This window comes from Lepus europaeus, chromosome 10 (assembly GCF_033115175.1).
Source record: "Lepus europaeus isolate LE1 chromosome 10, mLepTim1.pri, whole genome shotgun sequence".
Lineage (NCBI taxonomy): Eukaryota > Metazoa > Chordata > Mammalia > Lagomorpha > Leporidae > Lepus > Lepus europaeus.
The window spans coordinates 38,195,177-38,215,580 of NC_084836.1; the positions used below are offsets into that span (position 1 = coordinate 38,195,177).

Below are 20,404 nucleotides of genomic sequence, written 5' to 3' on the forward strand. Positions count from 1 at the left end.
TCTCAAAGAGCAGTTTTTTCAAGATGGTGTTCTGGAAACATCGCAATGGGATTACTGTGTATAAAGCTGCAGTCTTACTAAATATTGCTATCTTGTTAAAAATATTTTGTTTTTTGCTGAAACACTGTCTCATAGTGATCATGCAGGTTGTTTCATTTTGATTAATTTTTGAGTAATACATTTGACTAATAGAAATGGAAAATATTAATTAATACAATTTCATTTAAAACACAGGGAAATTACTATGTTTCCTTGCATTAAATCAGTTGTAATTCAGTTCTGTCTGCTAACTGGTGTTTTACATATGAAGTTTTAAAAACTGCATTTATAATGAAAAATAAATATTACACGAATATATGAGAACTAGGGAAGGGCTTAAAAATTTCAAAATTTTAACAGGAGGTAGAGTTATGAAAGGGAAGAGCATAGGCTGCAAGGGCTTTCTAGTCCTTCAAGATAGCTACTTATACAGCAAACAATACCAGGAAATAAATTAACAGTATACGAAAACAAAAAGGCAATTTAACAGAAAATAATGAAATATGCAGTCATATTGAAACTGGAGAGGATTCCCAAGCAAGCAGTATGAATATGGTAAATCAACTCATAGTGTGTTTTTCTCTCTTACTGCTTTCAATCATTGTTAGTAGTTGCTAAAACCATTAAGAGGAAGGTTGATGGCAATTTTATACTTGGTAAGTCAGGCTCAAACCAAATGAAGTCGCTGATCAATCTCAGTACCACTAATTGTGGGACAGCACTCATGGTATGCCTCCTGATGTGATCCAACAGAAGGTACAGAACACACACACAATATCCTCATCTAATCAAGCTTCTAGATCTAAACGTTTACACGAAACATTTGGGATGGGTGAATGTATTAAGGAGTTCTACAAAGGCATAATTAGATAAATCTGAAAATGGAATAGTCTAGAATAAATGACCTGATCTGATTTTTTTTAGAAAGATAAAAATGGCATGAGATTTTTAAAAATGGAGGCTGCTATTTTGAAAATAACCAGAGTCATATAAAATGTAAATATGTTAACTCTGGTTTGGATTCTGAATTGAACAAACTGACAGAACAAATTGCAGATATGGGAATGAGGACAACCACCAATGTTCTATGGAAAAAAGCTCTTAACTATTATGCTGTGGTATAGCGGGTAAAGCCGCTGCCTGCGGTGCCAGCATCCCATATGGGCGCTGGTTTGAGACCCCGCTGCTCCACTTCCTATTCAGCTCTCTGCTGTGGCCTGGGAGGGCAGTAGAGGATGGCCCAGGTCCTTGGGCCTCTGCACCCGTGTGGGAGACTCGGAGGAGGCTTCTGGCTCCTGGCTTCGGATTGGCGCAGCTACGGCTGTTGTGGCCATCTGAGGAGTGAGCCAGCGGATTGAAGACCACTCTCTCTCTCTGCCTCTCCTCTCTCTGTGTAACTGTGACTTTCAAGTAAAATAAATAAATCTTAAAAAAGATAATGTAAATTAAGAGATAGTATAAGCCTTTCATTACCTTTTAGCAATCCACTCATATATAGTGAAGTGTTTATGAGAAATAACAGACTGCTTGGGCCTTGTATAAAAGTGTCCAGGGGAGATGGGCGTGGGTGGAGTGTATGCATTATGTACCTTCGAGTTTGTACACAGGACTCAAGATTGGTAAAATACTGAAAACTGTTTAAGTTTGTGAATAACTACATATGAATTCTTATATTCTGATTTCCATATTTGGATAGTTTTGAAATCTTATCTAATACTTTACTGCTGTACAAACTACCTGCTCACTTACATACATCCTGCCTGCTAACTCAGTATCAATACTATAACCTACAGCAAAACAATTACTCTTCTCATCTATGTGGAGACTCCAAAATTTAAGAAAGTTACTTTTTCTGCTTTGAAGAACTTTACAATCTCTTTGGCTTGGCATTAAGGACACTTGAACCTAGCTGTCCATTCCTTCTATGTGCATTAGAAACCACAAGTTTTCTGCTAATGAAAGGAACTTGCTCCGTTCTGAGCAGGATACTGGCTTCATTCTATCCACTCTTGCTTTACTCAGGATTGCTTCTTAGAGAACATAAGGTAATTCCATTAAGTGCCAACCCATCACCTTGTTTCAGTAAGACAAATAGTCCCATGAATCCTTAGAGTGAATAGCTCACTTACAAGATGTGCATTTCTTTAACGGTATAGAATATTGCCACAAGTAACTTAGATTAAAGAACAGTCCAAAATGTGCTTTATATTAGGCAATTTTTACAGCTGGCCTGGTTCCTGGGTTGTTCTTCCCTTTAGAAGTAGATTTTTCCCTTCTGGTAATGTGGACAACTCTTCCAAATGAAAATGCAAATAATCTTCAAATACAACCAATTTACAACTCTACACTTGCACCTTTCATCTGCTTTCATTCATTAAAAATGAAAATGTTATATGTAGCAAATATCAAGAATCTCAAATATTGAACAAGAATTACAACTCAGATTACAATGTCGACCTTTTCATAATATTTTTATGGGTGCTTATTTTATTAGTGTATGCTTGTGCAATGAAAAAAGTGGAATATGACTTTCTGTTAGCCATTATTTTATTGTTTATTTAAAATATATAGCAGTGATTTAAAAATATTTACACAATAGGACATTCATGTTTAGAAATGCAATCTTAGTAACAGTTTCAACAGATACATCTAATAATTTGCTTCAACTGAAATCACTGCTGCTTCTTCAGAGCAATAACAGCATAACATCTGGGAGATTTCACAGGATCAAACAACTTCACGAGTGCAGACCATGCAATATCTTCCTGCAAATTGACAGGTGTTTTAGATATACAACGATTAGTAGAAGAATACAAGGAAAAGTAAATCAAGCCATAAACTATAATTACGACCACATAAAATTATGTAAAACTACTCTTTGCAGAATAAAATTAATATTTATAATTTTATCTTCAAGAGTTTATGTTGAGGGAATTATTAGAGATATACATGGAAAGTGAATTACAAGGTTTATTTGCTGTGATCATGAAAAATTGGATATTGCCAATAACCCAAGAACGTTTCAAATAAAGGAAACAAATTTGATGCAAAAATGCATTTATAATTTGATTTTAATTTTAATGAAGGTACAAATAATGTGTACACATATATTTGAATCACTAGAAAATACAACAAAAATTTAACAGGGTATTTCAAAAGATGGCATTTTGATTACTTTCAATTTTCTGTCTTATATTCTATGTATTTAACAATTTGTAATATAAATATGTATTACCTTTATAATGTTTAAAATATTAAAGTTAATACTTACATTATTCTATTGTTTCATTACAACATAGCACTTTTTGTGAATACTGTTGCCTAACTACTGTACTTAGATTAATATAAATTGTTTTGAATAGGAAAATGAGGGGCAGGCATTTGGTCCAGCATTTAAGATGCTGCTTGGGGTACCCATAATTCCATACTAGAATGTTTGGGTTTGAGTCTTGGCTTCACTCCTGATTCCAGCCTCCTGCTAATGTGCATCCTGCAGGCAGCCATGGTAGTTCAAGCAGTTGAGTCCCTGTCACCCACTTGGGAGACCTGGATTGATTTTCTAGCTCCTGGTCAGCTAGGCCCAGTCCCAGACATTTTAGGTATTTGGGGAGTTAATCAGCACACTGAAGATCTTTGTCTATCTGTCTCTCTGTTTTCCCTCTCTCTCTTTGCCTTCAAATAAAATGAAAATTAAAAAATTAAAATTAAAAAAGGAAAAATAAACAGTTGTGGAATAGGTATTAATTCTGTCATCTACCAACTTGGGAATCAAGGTTATTTGGAGTTAGCAGTCCACTTAAGAAAGTGTTTACTTCAATATTTAAAAATTGCCTTTCTCCATAAAAATGTAAATTAGGACAAAGCAATATTTATTCAAATCCATTTGTCCCTAGTAGACAACTGAGGAGAAGAAGGCAGAACTCCCAATCTGGTAAAACAATTAAAATAAAGGATTTATACTTGAAATATTAGGCTGAGTCCACAAATGGGTTTGATTTGCACATATCATCTGCAAAGAATATTTTCACTAAATATAACCCAAAAGCAGTGTTTTTGTCACACAGATAAATAAGAATGTTTAAAACAGAAGTAATATTCATTGATCAGAATCAAGTTTTTCTACTGCTAATGATTATATCCAAAAGTTCATAAGTGAATTAAAAGGGAAACTCTCACAAAATGTAATATGTACACAATATATCTTATGCATGGTATTAATTTTTGCTATATAATATGTCATATATGGTAGCATGTGTTCACTGCCTATGTATGGTAATTGCCACACAATTAAAAAGAATGTGTACATTATTATAGCAACTTTGCTGAAAACATCTGTCATACACATGCTTACATGTTTAAAAGAGGTAAAATGAATATTTAAACTATGAAAACATGAGAAAAATTACCTTACTAGTTTATGTAAAATAACCTTATTTTATGCAAGTAAGTTCAGATTACTGTATTTAGTAAAGATATTTGTTATGCATTATAAATTTTTTACCTGCTCTTTAAGGTAGCAAAGTCGATCCAGAAGAATCAGTGTCTCTATACAAGGAGCCAGAACAACTTTCAACTAAAAGAAGAATAATATAGAGTGGTGCTACTTAAAAACAAACAAACAAACAAAAACAAAACAAAAAAAAAAAAAGAGAAAGAAAAAGAAAAAAGAGACCAGCTTATTTCTTTAACACTCATGTTTAGGAAAATATATCTACATAAGTTTTTATAGATCAGATTTCTAATACCCACTGTGTATCTTCAGAAAAAGAACATTGAAGAGATAGTTTTTAATAGTGACAGGAAAAGAATGGCCTTTAAGTGACTTTGGAGTAGAATCCAACAAGCAATCATATGTGGTAGAAAGTTTTTTAAAAGGGGACTAGGAATGAAATTCATTAAAAGGAATGCTTGTGAAATAACTGCCATTGAGACCAATATGTGTTCAAAGGATTCTGAAACTTCATTCCATGCGTTTATAATGCACTTTAAGAGAAATGCACCATGTGTTGTCTTTATTACATTACTGACACCTAATACAGCTCTGAAATAGGAACTGATCCAAAACAGTCTTTCTACAGAAAGAAAAAAAAACAATACAGATTGGCTGGCTCCATAATAAAATTTAATAAGACCCTATTGAAGTCTAGCAACATATCCAATTTAATATGTTTAATTTTGAGATTTACCATATTAAAAGCTTCCAGTTCATTCATTCTAGGCTTATACTTCTCGTAGTAGTCCATTATAAGTTTTTCTGGTAGCTTCAAGATAAAAACAACAATAATGAACTTGATAATATTTTTCCTTATCAAACATCTCCCATGAAAAATAAACATGGCATCAATCTAAAACAACATCAGGTGTCTGAAAAGCTCTTTCTAAGGGCATTCACAAAGCAAATCTATCAAATAATCATTTCACTTAAATCTTCTCCATTGTTATAGGTTATTAGGCATACATAAATAAAATTATCAGAAACACCACATTAATATTGTTTAATGTAGTAAATAGTGATGAAATATTTATTATCACTTATTTCCATGCTTGAGGAATATAGGAGTTCACTAAACACTTTTTGAATAAAAATAATATGTAAATACTACATCTAAAACTATATATTCTAGAGAAAAATTCCAAGGCAATAGGAACACAATAATGGTGTCTCTTCATACTCAACATAATTTCTCTTAACATTCAGCTAACAAAGCCATCTATAATCATTATCACCTATTTTTTTCCCTAAAACATTTACCCACAGTATACAGAATCCTTGTATTTAGCAAACTACATTTTAGTTCACTTACATGTTTCCGCTCCTCCCAGCTGAACTTTGATTACTGAATCAATTTTGCCTATTTCTAGACTTCTTAATGACAATTATGTTATTGTAAAATAACCAATGAAATATGAATACAAAAGGAAAAGATGTTTCTGAAGTTGAATGCCTTTGTGAAAGGCTTAATAAAGGAAATTCAGCAGAAGAAATTGCTGTCAAAATACATGTGGTGAAAACAAATGAAAGACTGGATAAAGAGCCAAGAATCATTTTAAAAGCCTCTATTCCTTTTATTTTTTTAAAAAAAGATTTATTATTTATTTGAAAGTCAGAGTTAGAGGCAGAGGCAGAGGCACACACACAGAGAGAGAGAGAGAGAGAGAGAGAGAGAGAGGTCTTCCATCCACTGGTTTGCTCCCCAGATTGCCGCAACTGCTGGAGTTGAGCTGATCTGAAGCCAGGAGCAAGGAGCTTCCTCCGGGTCTCCCACGTGGGTGCAGGGGCCCAAGGACTTGGGCCATCTTCTACTGCTTTCCAAGGCCATAGCAGAGAGCTGGATCAGAAGTAGAGCAGCTGGGACTCGAACAGTTGCCCATGTGGGATGCCGGCACTTCAGGCGGTAGCTTTACCTGCTATGCCACAGTGCTGACACCTATATTCTTTTTCTTACTGAGCTCAAATTTTTTTGAATTTAAAAAGCACAAAAGGGTAACAGTGAAAGCATGGCTTTGTTTAATCTAACTTCTTGAGTAGCCTTCAAGAAAAGATCTCTTCCTTAGTATAGAACCCATGCAGATTATCTACTTCCTAATCTTTTTAAAATTTCATCCATCTTTGAATTAAATGAGTACCTCCTAGACCAAGTGTTCAAAGAACAAGTTGGACTGGATTCATGCTTGTGCTTTAAGGCAGCAAAAATTTGTGTCTCACAAACTTGCATGTGTGTGTCTGTGTGTGAATTACAACCTTTAGTCCTTTACCTCTACCATCCTGAGAATCAGCCATTGCCAGAAAAATCAGAACTGATAATCTTTGCAATTTTGCTTTCTACAAATAGTTTTTCATTGTGATTCTTTGGGTCTTTTATTTTTTGTGTTCTTCTTTTGTGCCAAACAAGAAAGAATCACACTGAGGGTTGTTGATTTTGTTTCTCAGTTGATGACATTTTGGAGAATTGTGTTCTGCTGGGTTTGGTTGAGATCTGTAATTTGGAGCATTTCCTCATGGCCTCTATCATCACTTCATTAAGTTCACTGTATCTGATAACACACATAGTTTGACATGTAAAATGTATTGTGATACAGTAAAGGAGCTTGTTTCTGGTTATCATTCTGTTGGTTGTCTTTGAGTAACTGCAGAGGAAACCACCTTCACTCATAAATTAAAAAATCTGATGCTTTATTTTAAGTGAAGCAAACTGGACATTTAGATTATGCATTATAGGTATGTTTGATCCAATTTACTTAGAATTCCAAACAGTGAATTTATACTTTTAAGTGCAAAATTCACAGTTTAGAGATGAGTCCAGCTTTAATGAACCTTTTTTAAAATTTTTTTTAATTTTAATTTTTTTATTTATTTAACAGGTAGAGTTATAGGCAGTGAGAGAGAGAGACAGAAAGAAAGGTCCTCCTTCTGTTGTTTCACTCCCCAGATGGCCGCTATGGCCGGCGCTGCGCTGATCCGAAGCCAGTAGCCAGGTGCTTTCTTCTGGTCTCCCACTGGCCCCAAATGAACCTTTTTAATCACATGATCAAAAACCTCTCATCAGATGAGATCACAGAAATTAAAAAGTATTCTATCTATTTTAGGTAATCTTGACATTAATCATCTCATTTCATTCATTATTGAATGCTAATACCAGTTAGCACCCAGGTAGTGCCAACTTCCTCTAGATAGAGAAAGCCAACAGAATCGAGGCACTGTCTGATAAAGGCATACTTTAACAAGTACAACAAGCACACTGCAGGTGCACACTGGGGCAGGCTGTTTGGTGAGCACTTAAGAGGCTGTTTGGACAACTGCAACCCATAATGGAGTGCTTGGGTTTCAGTCCTTGCTCTGCTCCTTGCTAATGTGCCCCTTGGAGGCAACAAGGAATGGCTCATGTACCTGGATGTCTGCCACCCATGTGGGAGACAAGTGCTGAGTTCTGAGCTCCTAGCTCCAACCTGACCCAGCTTCAGCTGTTCCAAGTATTTGGAGATTTCAGCAATGAACCAGGGGATGGAAGGTCGGTATCTCTACCCCACTGCTCCTCCCTGCCTTTCAAGTAAATAAAAATAAACAAAATTTTACGTTGCAAATCGAAACAATGTGCACAATAAAATTCATTTGTTGATTTTTCTTCTGCCTTTATGTAAACCTCAATTCTTCAATCTGATTTAGAAGTATAGTTACTGCACTTTGCCAGCATGAATTTTCTCTTTATTCTTCCTCATAGGCTTATTGTTTCTCCGTTAGAGGACTGCTGGTTCTAGAAAAATGGCAAGCAAGTATTCTTCTTGTGTTCAGTGTCTATTGACAAGTTGTTTCAGTGTGACAGCATGGATTGGAATCTTTACTCCCACATTTCCTAGATTTTGGTTTATATAGTTAACACCTCAACTTCCTCATCTGTAAAACAACATCACTCACTACTCATTTTGTAAGCTAAACCTTAGTATTCATTTAATGAGATAATATAAACAAAGTCTTTAGTACAATGCATGTGCAAAGGTTCAATACACATTGGTTTTTCTCATATTATTGTTTTTAAAAAATTTTTTGAACAGTTGTAAATTTACTGAAGTTCTGAAGATAGCAAAATTTTTATATACTCTATACTCATTTATTTTATTATTAACATCTTACAATTTATGAACCTATAGTGAAGATACACAAATGATCAATATATGAAAAAATGTTCAACATCATCAGTAACACTAAAGGAAATGCATATCAAAGCCACAATGAAATATAACTTAATTCCAGTTTGAATTGTTATTATACCAGTTAAAAAGACTGAATATTGTACCAGTAAGAATGAGTATTAACAAAAAGACAAAAAAGCACAAATGCTGGCAAGGATGGGGAGCAATTGGAACTCTAATAAAACGCTGGTGGAAATGTAAATTAATACAGTAATTATGGAAAAGTGATCCCTGTTAAATATAAGAGTGGGAATAAGAGAGGGAGGAGATGTACAATTTGGGACATGCTCAATCTGACTTGCCCCAAATGGTAGAGTTAGAAACATGCCAGGGGATTCCAATTCAATCCCATCAAGGTGACATGTACCAATGCCATCTCACTAGTCCAAGTGATCAGTTTCAGTTCATAATTGATAAAATAGGACTAAAAGTCAAAGGGTTCACATAAACAAGACTAATGTCTGCAAATACTAACTAATAGAATAAAAAAGGGAGAGAACGATCCAACATGGGAAGCAGGATACACAGCAGACTCATAGAATGGCAGATGTCCTAAACAGCACTCTGGCCTCAGAATCAGCCTTTAAGGCATTCAGATCTGGCTGAAGAGTCCGTGAGAGTATTGTAGGCATGGAAAGCCAAGACACTCTGGAAAAAAAACAAAACAAAACAAAACCCTAAATGAAAGATCTCTGCAAGTGAGATCCCAGTGGAAAGAACGGGCCATCAAAGAAGGAGGTACCTTTCTCTGAAGGGAGGAGAGAACTTCCACGTTGACTATGACCTTGTCTAAATAAGATCGGAATTGGCGAACTCAAAAGGCTTCTATAGCCTTGGTAACTCATGACAGGAGCATAGGGAGATTTCGGATGCCATAAACAAGAGTGTCAATCTGTTAAGTCAACAACAGGAGTCACTGTGCACTTACTCCTCATGTAGGATCTCTGTCCTTAAAGTGTTGTACAATGTGAATTAATGCTATAACTAGTAATCAAACAATACTTTACACTTTGTGCTTCTGTGTGGGTGTAAACTGTTGAAAGCTTTACTTAATATATGCTAAATTGACCTTGTGTATATAAAGATAATTGAAAATGAATCTTGATGTGAATGGAAGGGGAGAGGGAGCAGGAGATGGGATGGCTGCAGATGGGAGGGAGGTTATTGGGGGGAAAAGCCACTGTAATCCATAAGCTGTACTTTGGAAATTAATAAAATTTCCAAAGAAACGTAAATTAATACAGTAATTATGGAAAACAGTATGGAGATTCTTTGAAAACCTAGAAGTAAAACAGACATATGATGTAATAATCTTACTACTGGGCACATATCCAAATGATGTGAAATCAGTGTATTAATAAGGCACATGAACTTGCATATTTACTACAGAACTCTTCAAAACAGCCAAGACATGGAATCAATCTAGGTGTTTATTAATGGATGAATGGGAGATAAATTATGCAACAGAATATCCGGTAATAAAAAAGAATGAAATTCTATCATTTATGCCAACATGGATGGAAATAGAGGACACTATGTTAAGTGAAATAATACAGGTACAGAAAGACAAATACTGCATATTTTCACTTGTATATGGAAGCTAAATAGTTGACCTCCTATAAGTGAGAGTAGAACAGTAGTTATCAGAGTCTGGAAAAGGTGTACGAAAGTGATGTTTGGAAAGAGGAGGGTTAATGAGTACAAGGGTGTAGCTGGATAGGAAGTACAATTTGTAATGTTCTATAGCACAATGGGATAGCTATTGTTGACAAAGATTATTTGCACATTACAAAATAGCAAGGAGTGGTAACTTAGAATGGTCTGAACACAAAGAAGTAATAAATGTTCTAGGTGACAGATATGCCAATTATCCTGATCTGGATATTTTATATGTGTATAAAATCTGTCAGTTAAAAATTTAAAAAACATATTAAAAGACATTAATTAAAGTTCACATTTTATTCATATATCCTTAGTTTTAACTTGATACTCTTTTCCAGTTCTAGAATGCCATCCAAGATACCATATTACATTTAAGCCCTCCTGGCTTTGACGGCTTCTCAGACTTGCCTTGTCTTAATGATCTTGACAGCTTTGAGCAGCAATGATCAAGTATTTTGTAGAGTAGTCCTCCACTGCCATTTGTCAGATGTTTTTCTCATAAATAGACTGGAGTTAGGGATTTTGAAGAAAGACCACAGGAGCAAGGTGCTATATTCCTCACATTATACCAAAGATACGTATTAACAATATGACTTTTCATTATCAATGCTGACCTTGATTTAGTGTTTGTCAGGTTTCTTCACTCTTTGAACAAAAGTCCCAATATGTAGCTAGCACCTAGCAATGGGAATTATGTTCCATTTCCTTGAGGGAAGAATATTCACATATATTACTTGATATTCTCTTAAACGGAAAATGTGTCTCTTCATTCATGAAAAGTATTTCAAAAAGTTCATTAAAAGATGGGATTAAAAAAATAAGTTTAGGGGCTGGTATTGTGGTACAGCAGGTTAAGTCACCACTTGTGATGCTAGCATCCCATAAGAGTGTCAGTACATGTTCTGGCAGCTTCACTTCCATTGCAGCTCCCTTGCTAACATGCCTGGGAAAGCAGCAGAAGATGGCCCAAATGCTTGGGCCCTTGTACCCGCGTGGGAGTATGGAATGAAACTCCTGGCTCCAAGCCTTTAACTTGGTCCAGCTCTGGCCATTGTGGCCATTTTTGGAATGAACCAGTGGATACAAGAACTCTTTTACTCTGTCTCCCTCTATAAACCTGCTTTTCAAATAAATAAATAAATAAATAAATCTTAAAAAGAAAATACAAGGTTGGAATATAAAAAAGATAAGTTTATTGTGGTGCAAAAAATTGGAGCCCACATACAGTTTATTTATGATGCACATTCTCCATGAATTTTTGAAGATCCTGTGTACAAATAGATTTCAAAATATTTTGCAACAAAATAAGCTTACCTTTAAATTCCATTTTTCATGAAATTTTTGAAGTACCCTCATCTAAACATTTTGTGCTTCCCCAAACATTATTTTGAATGTAGACATACATCTGAAGTACACAAATTTCAAATGTTTTTATTTGCTAATAGAAATAAAGTTTGAACCTACTAACATTTGAACAGTAAATTTTACAATACAATATTTTGAGATTTTATTATTTACAGCCTTTGTCTATACTTGTGAGGAATAGTGGTTTTTCTAGTTACTACTTGTTGAATTCTTTATTTAGTGGCGGGTTAAGCTTGTGATTATAAAGTAAACTGAAAGCATGTCATTGCAAAAATTAAGAGAAAAATAAGAAAGGAAGGAGGGGAGTTAGGAGCGAGGGAGAAAAGGGAGGTAGGGTGGGAAGTATCACTATGTCCTTAAAAATGTATATATGATTGGAAATGGCATAGAAAATTAATTTTTAAAAAAATATTATGTAGGATCTCTGTCTTTAATGTGCTGTACACTCTTATTTAATGCTATAACTAGTACTCCAACAGTATTTTTTTCACTTTGTGTTGCTATATGGGGGCAAACTGTTGAAATCTTTACCTAATATATACTAAACTGATCTTCTGTATATAAAGAGAATTGAAAATGAATCTTGATGTGAATGGAAGGGGAGAGGGAGTGGGAAAGGGGAGGGTTGCGGGTGGGAGGGAAGTTATGGGAGGAGGGGAGCCATTGTAACCCATAAGCTGTACTTTGGAAATTTATATTCATTAAATAAAAGTTAAAAAAAATGTATATATGAAATACATGACATTTGTTCCTTTTATATAAATAGAAATTTTCAAAAAATATTACTTTCAGCTCATAGTCATCCTAAAAATGAGGACTGGCAAATCACATAATTAAATATTATTTCATCTGAATTAAATAAGCCGTTGCATAATATAAACTTCAATAATTCTTATCAAAAATCACACTAAAATTAATGTTTTCTCCTATATTAACAGTAGTATTAATAATTCAGAAGCTTTTAATTTTTTCCTAAATGAAAAAATAATAATGCATTTTCCCTTTATTTGTTCTTATTCTTCCAGTTATAATATCTTTTACTACTCCTTAGAGCTATTGGTTGCCAGGGGAACATCTGTGTACCTAATGTTTTTCTGTAATTAGCTTGAAAAATAAAGCCAATTTTAAAAGGCACTATGGTTTTTATACAGAATTAGACTAACATTACATTACATGAGATTTTTTTAATGGCAATATTTTTATCTTCAATGTATGTGAAATTAGATATTATCAGGTTTGAGTTTTGAATACAATTTGGTATACTGATTTTGATGGCTATTTGGAAGTATAATTATTAGTTCTTGTGTTTTTCTTAAAATTTAATTGGTTCAAATCTATACATCATAAGATACAAGAAAAAGTAATATATTAATTCTAAAGAATAATTTGAGGAGGCTTAAAATGTGAGGCATAAAATTCCTCAAAAAACTAAAAATAGGTTATTGTGTGACCCAGCTATTCCATTACTGGCCCAAGGGGAACAGAATCACTCTATTGAAGAGACATCTGCATTCCCATGTTTATTGCAGCAGTATTAACAACAGTCAAAAATTAGAAACAACTTAAGTATCTATCCACTTGTGGGGTCTAATAAAAAAAGGTGATCTCATAGAAGTTAAAAGTATAAGGGTGATTAACAGAGGCTGAGGTGGGATGGGTTAAAAGGGAAGAGGAAAAGGTTGACTAACGGGTAGTAAGTTATAGTTTGACAGAAACAAGAAGTTCTGTACTTCTATTGCATGGTAGGGTGACCACAGAAAACACACTATATTTTCTCTTAAAAATAACCTAGAAGGTTTAAAAAGCATTGATTTATTTACTTGAGAGGCAGAGAGAGAAAAAGAAAGAGAGACCTTCTGTTGGTTTACTTTTCTAAACACCTGCAACAGCAGGGCTGGGCTGGGCTAAAGTTGGAAGCAGGGAACTCCATTTAAATTTTCCACATGGTGGCAGAGACCCAAGTACTGGAGCCATTAACTGCTGCCTCATAGAGTGCCACATAAGCAGGAAGGTGGCAATAGCAGCAGAGCTCAGACTCAAATCCAAGAACTCTGATGTGAGATGTGGATGTCTGAAGTGTATCTTAACTGGTACACCAAATGCCCTCTGTCATTATGGGCTGTTTTGCATCCTGCCTACAGTTAACAATGTACATTGATGAGACTAGGCCGGCATCCCTTTGTGGGTATCTCAAAACTTGACTGATTCTAGTCTTTCTTTTAAGTAAATGCATGCATGGAATAATCTTCTACCAATGTTTGAAAAAAATATGAGCAAGTTTTTATTTCTTGAAATCAAATAACCAAATAACACATCTCCTCCTCTTTTAAACCTTCATAAAAGTAAACTACTTAATCATAATTCTGATATGTATCCACATGGGGATGATCTATGATGAGTGTAGACATGTAAACACAGGAGTATAGCTCTCTAGTGATGTAATTTGATATAGAAATTGGGCTTGGATATCTAGAATTATGTATGGATAGCATGTCCCTTAAAAGTAGGGAGATGACATAATTTGTCACACTTTTTAGAGTGAAGCATCAGTGTTACTAATAATTAGGGAAATAAAACAGGTGTAAAGCAGGACTCTCTGGGACAAGCCAGGACATATGCTCATTATATTTTTTAAAAATCATTTCAAATCACAAATTTCTCAATCTGGCTTTTGACAGGAAGCAAAATAATAGTGATTTCTTCTCTTCTCAGTTAGAATGTTAGTTTTTTGAGAGAAGGAAATTTTGTGTCCTTTTTACCTTACAACTGTCTCCACATTTGATTTTGGAGTCCCTGATAAACACATAAAAGTTTGCAGCTGGGTTTGTAAGAAGAGATCTGCCTAGTATAGACCAATCCTTTTCATATTTTAAGAGTGTATAAAATCATTTGGACCTTGTCAGAAGGTATTTTCTAATTCATTGTGTCTGTCCCAGAGCCTCTATTTCTCCCAGATACTGCTGTTGCAGGTGCTCCTTGTACTATACTTTGAGTAGAGACAGTATATACAGCTTTGTCACCTGCACAAAAATGGACTGGTATTAGGTTAACCAGGCAGGAAGAAGGGCAAAGGAAAGAGCCAAGGGACAGATTAAATAAATGAGAGTGTGAATCTCATGCCCACACTGGGCTAATACATTTTGACATCTTTTTCGAATTTTTCCATTCTTTATCTATAGAACAAAAGGTGGTATGAAGTCGCAGTGGGGTTTAGTAGAGATCTTCACTGTTAGGGAGGCAAGACCAAAAAATCATTGATGATTCCATGAGACACTGAAGGTGCTTCAAGTGTAACACTTGCTGGGGGATTAAAGGTCACATGCTAAAGCAATGAAGGCTTAAGAGAGATAGAATTAAGGCAAGACAGGCTTGGGATTTTGTCAGAATTACAAATCTGTAATCTATTCTTTTCTTGTTACATATCTAAAGGAAACGAAATAAGCACCCTGCAAAGATATCTATACTCCCATTTTCATTGTACTGTTAATCACAATAGGCAAGATACAGTCACAATCTAACTGCTCATCAATGAATAAATGGATAAAGAATAAATGGATAAATGCTACATATACACAAGGGAACATGATTCAGCCTTAAAAAGGGGGATCTTGTGATCTGCCACAGATGCATAAGCTTTAAGGATATTATACATGCTAAGTGAAATAAGCCAAACAGAAGAAAAACAACTTTGTGTGATCGATCTCATTTGGAACCTAAAAAAATAATTCAAATCAACAGAAACAAACCATAAAACAGTGATTATTAGCATTGGAAGGCAGGTGATGAGGTACAGAATGGAAGATGCAGGTCAAAGAATATAAGTCAAAGATACATAACATATACGTAAATATTTGAACTCTCAGCCAGGAAAATCCCAAACTGACTTCTAAATAGGATTCTCCTTAAAGCTTCCCCCAAAGTCTTAAAACTCCACGCCTCGCTGAGTGTATGAAAAGAACTGTACTTGTGCCTGTTTAGTGGAGTCAAAAGGTTCCTAAGGAAGAAGTGTGTACTAGAGTTCTGACACATAACAATATCAAAGCAGTAAGAAAAATGACATTCTTGCAAAGAAGTGATCTCTTCAGAGCTTCAGGTCCTGGTATGGTGGATAAGAACTAATTAATTAGCCTCTGGAAGAGGAAATAATTTACTGTCTAGTTCCCAGAACACTGACTTCCAAATCACCTTCCTGTGATTTCTTTTTTCCCTCCCAATATCTACTGAAATTTCAGAATAGCCTTCCAACTAAGTCTGTTCTGAAATTTTTTATAAATATCAGCAATATGTATAAAATTAAACACCTCCATGAGCATGATGAATTTGCCAAAGGAAACCATCATATATGAATTTTTAGGTTTTGGTGTTTTGACTACTAACAATCTGTCAACAATCAATTAGCAAAGAGATGGTATACTGTAAGACACTTTTAAATGAAACTATTAAAGTGGAATCTTCCATAATATTTTGCTACAGAAAAAATTCAAGTCGATTAAAGTATGAATTCTAACGCAAAGTGCCTTTCTACATAGAAGTTAGAGAAAAGATGACATGTACACAAATTAAATTGTTGTTCTATGTGCTTGCTGGAGTATTTTCCTAAAACATGAAATCTTAATGAAAAAACGTGAACAATGAGTAATATGTTGTGTGGGGCAAAAGTGAGCTTGATTGGTGGGTGAGGAATCTGTCCAAATGTGTTTTTTCATGGCTGTTGGCCAGCAACTCTGGTGGGCAGTCATGTCAGCAGGGGTCAGGATTACTGGCCGCACAAGGACATACTTGTTTGGTCAGAATCAAATTGATAAAGAGGCCTGGGCTGGGCCACAGTAACCGTCTCAAGGCTTAATGAAGCTGTCTATTAAGTTTGACTCTAAAAAGGCTTGAAACAATTGCTGTCCTTTTATTACACTCAGTTCATCCTTTCTGCTTCCACTCTTCTAGGTACTAAATGTTATAGTACTTCAGGATAGGCTTTGATTTCCAAGAATGCAGGCTACCTTTGCATTCTACAAAGCACTTCTTTGTCTTAACCTGGTATGAAGATCACTTCCTTTGGGTTTGGAGGATGCACCGAGGTTTTAAAAATTTTTTTAAAAATATCAAACATGCCAAAAAAGTATAAAGAACATTGAAATATCTATTACTTAGATTCACCAATTTATGCACATGCCTTTTCAATCCATCCATTCATTTTTATTAATATTGTGATTACTGCTGACCCATCTAACAGTAAATTGAAGGTATCATGACTCTTTATGCCTAAATTCTTCAGCAAGTAGCCCCTAAGAATCAATGTACTCATATAAATGCAATAATCAAATTCAGTAAATTTAATATTGATACAACACTATTAACTATTCTACAGTCTATACTGAAATGCTACCACTTCTCCCAATAATGGTCATTACAGAGTTTTTATTTATTTATTTTTATTTTTTGACAGGCAGAGTGGACAGTGAGAGAGAGAGACAGAGAGAAAGGTCTTCCTTTGCCGTTGGTTCACCCTCCAATGGCCGCTGCGGCTGGTGCGCTGTGGCCTGCGCACCGCGCTGATCCGATAGCAGGAGCCAGGTGCTTCTCCTGGTCTCCCATGGGGTGCAGGGCCCAAGGACTTGGGCCACCCTCCACTGCACTCCCTGGCCACAGCAGAGAGCTGGCCTGGAAGAGGGGCAACCAGGACAGAATCCGGCGCCCCGAGCGGGACTAGAACCCGGTGTGCCGGCGCCGCAAGGCGGAGGATTAGCCTAGTGAGCCGCAGCGCCGGCCCCGTTACAGAGTTTTTAAAAAGCCCCCAATCCAGCATGAGGCACTGCATTTAGCTATGATGGCTCTTTAGTCTCATTTAATCTGGAACGGTTCCTTAGCCTTCCCGGTTTTTCATGATATTAATACATTTTGAAAAGGTCAGTTGTCTCAGTGTTTCCTCATGAGTAGATTCTAGTTAGGCATTTTTCAATATAAAATTTTACATAAATGTTGTTATGTCCTTTTCAGTGAATCTCATTTTGAGGCACATGATGTCAGTTTGTGCTACTATTTGTTATGTTAACTCTGATAATTGGTTCTGGGGTTTTAACCAGGTTTATTCATTTTGAAATGGATAGATAATCTGCCAGAGATACTTTGAGAATGCATAAATATCATGTTATTTCAAAATCTCTTACCCAACATTTCTAACATCCACTGATGATTTGTATTGGATTAGGAAGATAATCTTGGTTATGTTTTAAAAACTTTTCCTACTTCCAACTGTTCTGGCAAGAGAGACACTCTGTGTTCTTTCAATTCTACTGCTTAAACTAAAAAACAAGCAAGAAACCAATCCTAAAACATACTTATCTATTTGCTTCCTTTCCCCAGCACAACCTGTTTTATGCTTTATCATGTTGTTTGGTTCTCTTCTCTACCACTGTGCACGACAGTCTTTGCTTTTTACTCCCACCAGGGTGGCACACAACAGTTATGAACCTACACTGAAATATCACCACCCAATGCTACAGTTTATGTTAGGATTCCCCATTGGAGTTATGTATCTTATGAGTTTGGACAAACGCATAAGGACATGTATCTCCATTATAATATACAGAGTGGTTTACTGCCGTAAAAATCTGTGCTCCGCCTGTTCACCCCTCCTTCCTTCCTTACTCTAACGATCACTGGCCATGTTTTTTACTTTCCCAGAATGTCATATAGTTGGGAGAAACACAAAAATCAACAGTAAAAGACAACTACAAAAAGCTGTAAATATAACTAATGAGATTATCAGAAGAGAGGAGGAAAAAAAATATTTGAAGTAATAAGGATAGAAATTTTTCCAGATTAGTGTCAGACACCAGACCAGAGATCCAGAAATATCAGAGAAAGAACATCAAGCAGGATAAATAAATAAATAACCAACCAAACAAATAAACAGCCAGGAAGCTGACAGTCATTTTACACGGTAGGAAACTGATTACTACCAGTCCAACTGCTTTAAGTATGAAAACAATTGGGGATTAGAGAGAGAATTGATAAAATAAATAGTAATCCCTTTTTTAAGATTTACTTATTTACTTGAGAGGCAAAGTTACAGACAGAAAGAGAAATCTTCCATCCACTGGTTCACTCCTCAAAAGGGCACAATGGTTGGACCTGGGCTGATCTGAAGCTAGGAGTCAGATGCATTTTTTCAGGTCTCCCTCACAGGTGCAGGGACCCAAGCACTTGGGCCATCATCTACTGCTTTCCCAAGCCATCGGCAGGGAGCTGGATTGGAAGAGGAGCAGCTGGGACTTGAACTGGTGCTCATATGGGATGCTGGTGCCACAGGTGGATGCTTAACTTACTATGCCACAGAGCTGGCCACTAATAATTTTAGCTCTGATATAACTTTTTTTTTCTTTTTTTTTTTATTAAACTTTTATTTAATGAATATAAATTTCCAAAGTATAGCTTATGGGTTACAATGGCTTCCCCCCTCCCATAGCTTCCCTCCCGCCCGCAACCCTCCCCTTTCCCGCTCCCTTTCCCCTTCCATTCATGTAAAGATTCATTTTCAATTCTCTTTGTATACAGAAGATCAGTTTAGTATATATTAGGTAAAGATTTCAACATTTTGCCCATATAGCAACATCAAGTGAAAAAACTACCATTGGATTACTAATTATAGCATTAAGTAGCAATGTACAGCACATTAAAGACAGAGATCCTACATAATTTTTTTTTTCAAATTAATTAATTTTCTATGCCATTTCCAATTTAACACCAGGTTTTTTTTTTTTTTTCATTTCCAATTCTCTTTATATACAGAAGATCACTTCAGTATATAATTAGAAAAGACCTCATCAGTCTGTGCCCACACAGAAACGCAAAGTATAAAAATACTGTTTCAGTACCAGTCATAGCATCACTTGGCTTTAGATGACACATTAGGGACAGATCCCACATGGGGTGTAAGCACACAGTGACTCCTGTTGCTGACTTAACAATTTGACACTCCTGTTCATGGCGTCAGTAATCTCCCTAGGCTCTAGTCATGAGTTGCCAGGGCTATGGAAGCCTTTAGAGTTCGCTGACTTTGATCTTATTCCGATAGGGTCATAGTCAAAGTGGAGGTTCTCTCCTCCCTTTGGAGAAGGGTACCTCCTTCTTTGATGGCCCCGTTCTTTCCACTGGGATCTCACTCACAGAGATCATTCATTTAGGTCTTTTTTTTTTTTTTTCCATGATATCTTGGCTTTCCATGCCTGCTATACTCTCATGGGCTCTTCAGCCAGATCTGAATGCCTTGAGGGCTGATTCTGAGGCCAGAGTGTTGTTTAGGACATCTGCCATTCTATGAGTCTGCTGTGTATCCCACTTACCATGTTGGATCTTTCTCTCCCTTTTTGATTCTATCAGTTAGTATTAGCAGATACTTGTCTTGTTTGTGTGATCTCTTTGACTCTTAGACCTATCAGAGCTATCAATTGTGAGCTGAAATTGATCACTTGGACTAGTGCGATGGCATTGGTACATGCCATCTTGATGGAATTGTGTTGGAATCCCCTGGCACATTTCTAACTCCACCATTTGCGGCCAGTCCGATTGAGCATGTTCCAAATTGTTCATCTCCTCCCTCTCTTTTTCCACTCTTAGATTTAACAGGGATCACTTTTCAGTTAAAATTTAA

At 35.7% G+C, this 20,404-nt stretch overlaps 1 protein-coding gene across 3 annotated transcripts in view; it reads right to left on the reverse strand.

The window, feature by feature from the left end:
• Nucleotides 1–2,584: 2,584 nt before the first annotated feature.
• Nucleotides 2,585–20,404, reverse strand: part of METTL25 (methyltransferase like 25) — a 118,779-nt gene continuing 100,959 nt past the window's right edge. For 2 of the 3 annotated variants that reach the window (XM_062203153.1, XM_062203155.1), the window contains exons 10-12: nt 5,226–5,300; nt 4,541–4,612; nt 2,585–2,804 (exon numbers count right to left, since the gene is read on the reverse strand). In XM_062203153.1, coding sequence (XP_062059137.1) covers nt 2,712–2,804; nt 4,541–4,612; nt 5,226–5,300 — 240 coding nt within the window. In that variant the 3' untranslated portion in view covers nt 2,585–2,711. Of the gene's footprint in view, nt 2,805–4,540; nt 4,613–5,225; nt 5,301–8,785; nt 9,376–20,404 lie in introns of those variants that run through there. The other variant, XM_062203154.1, reaches the window with a different exon arrangement.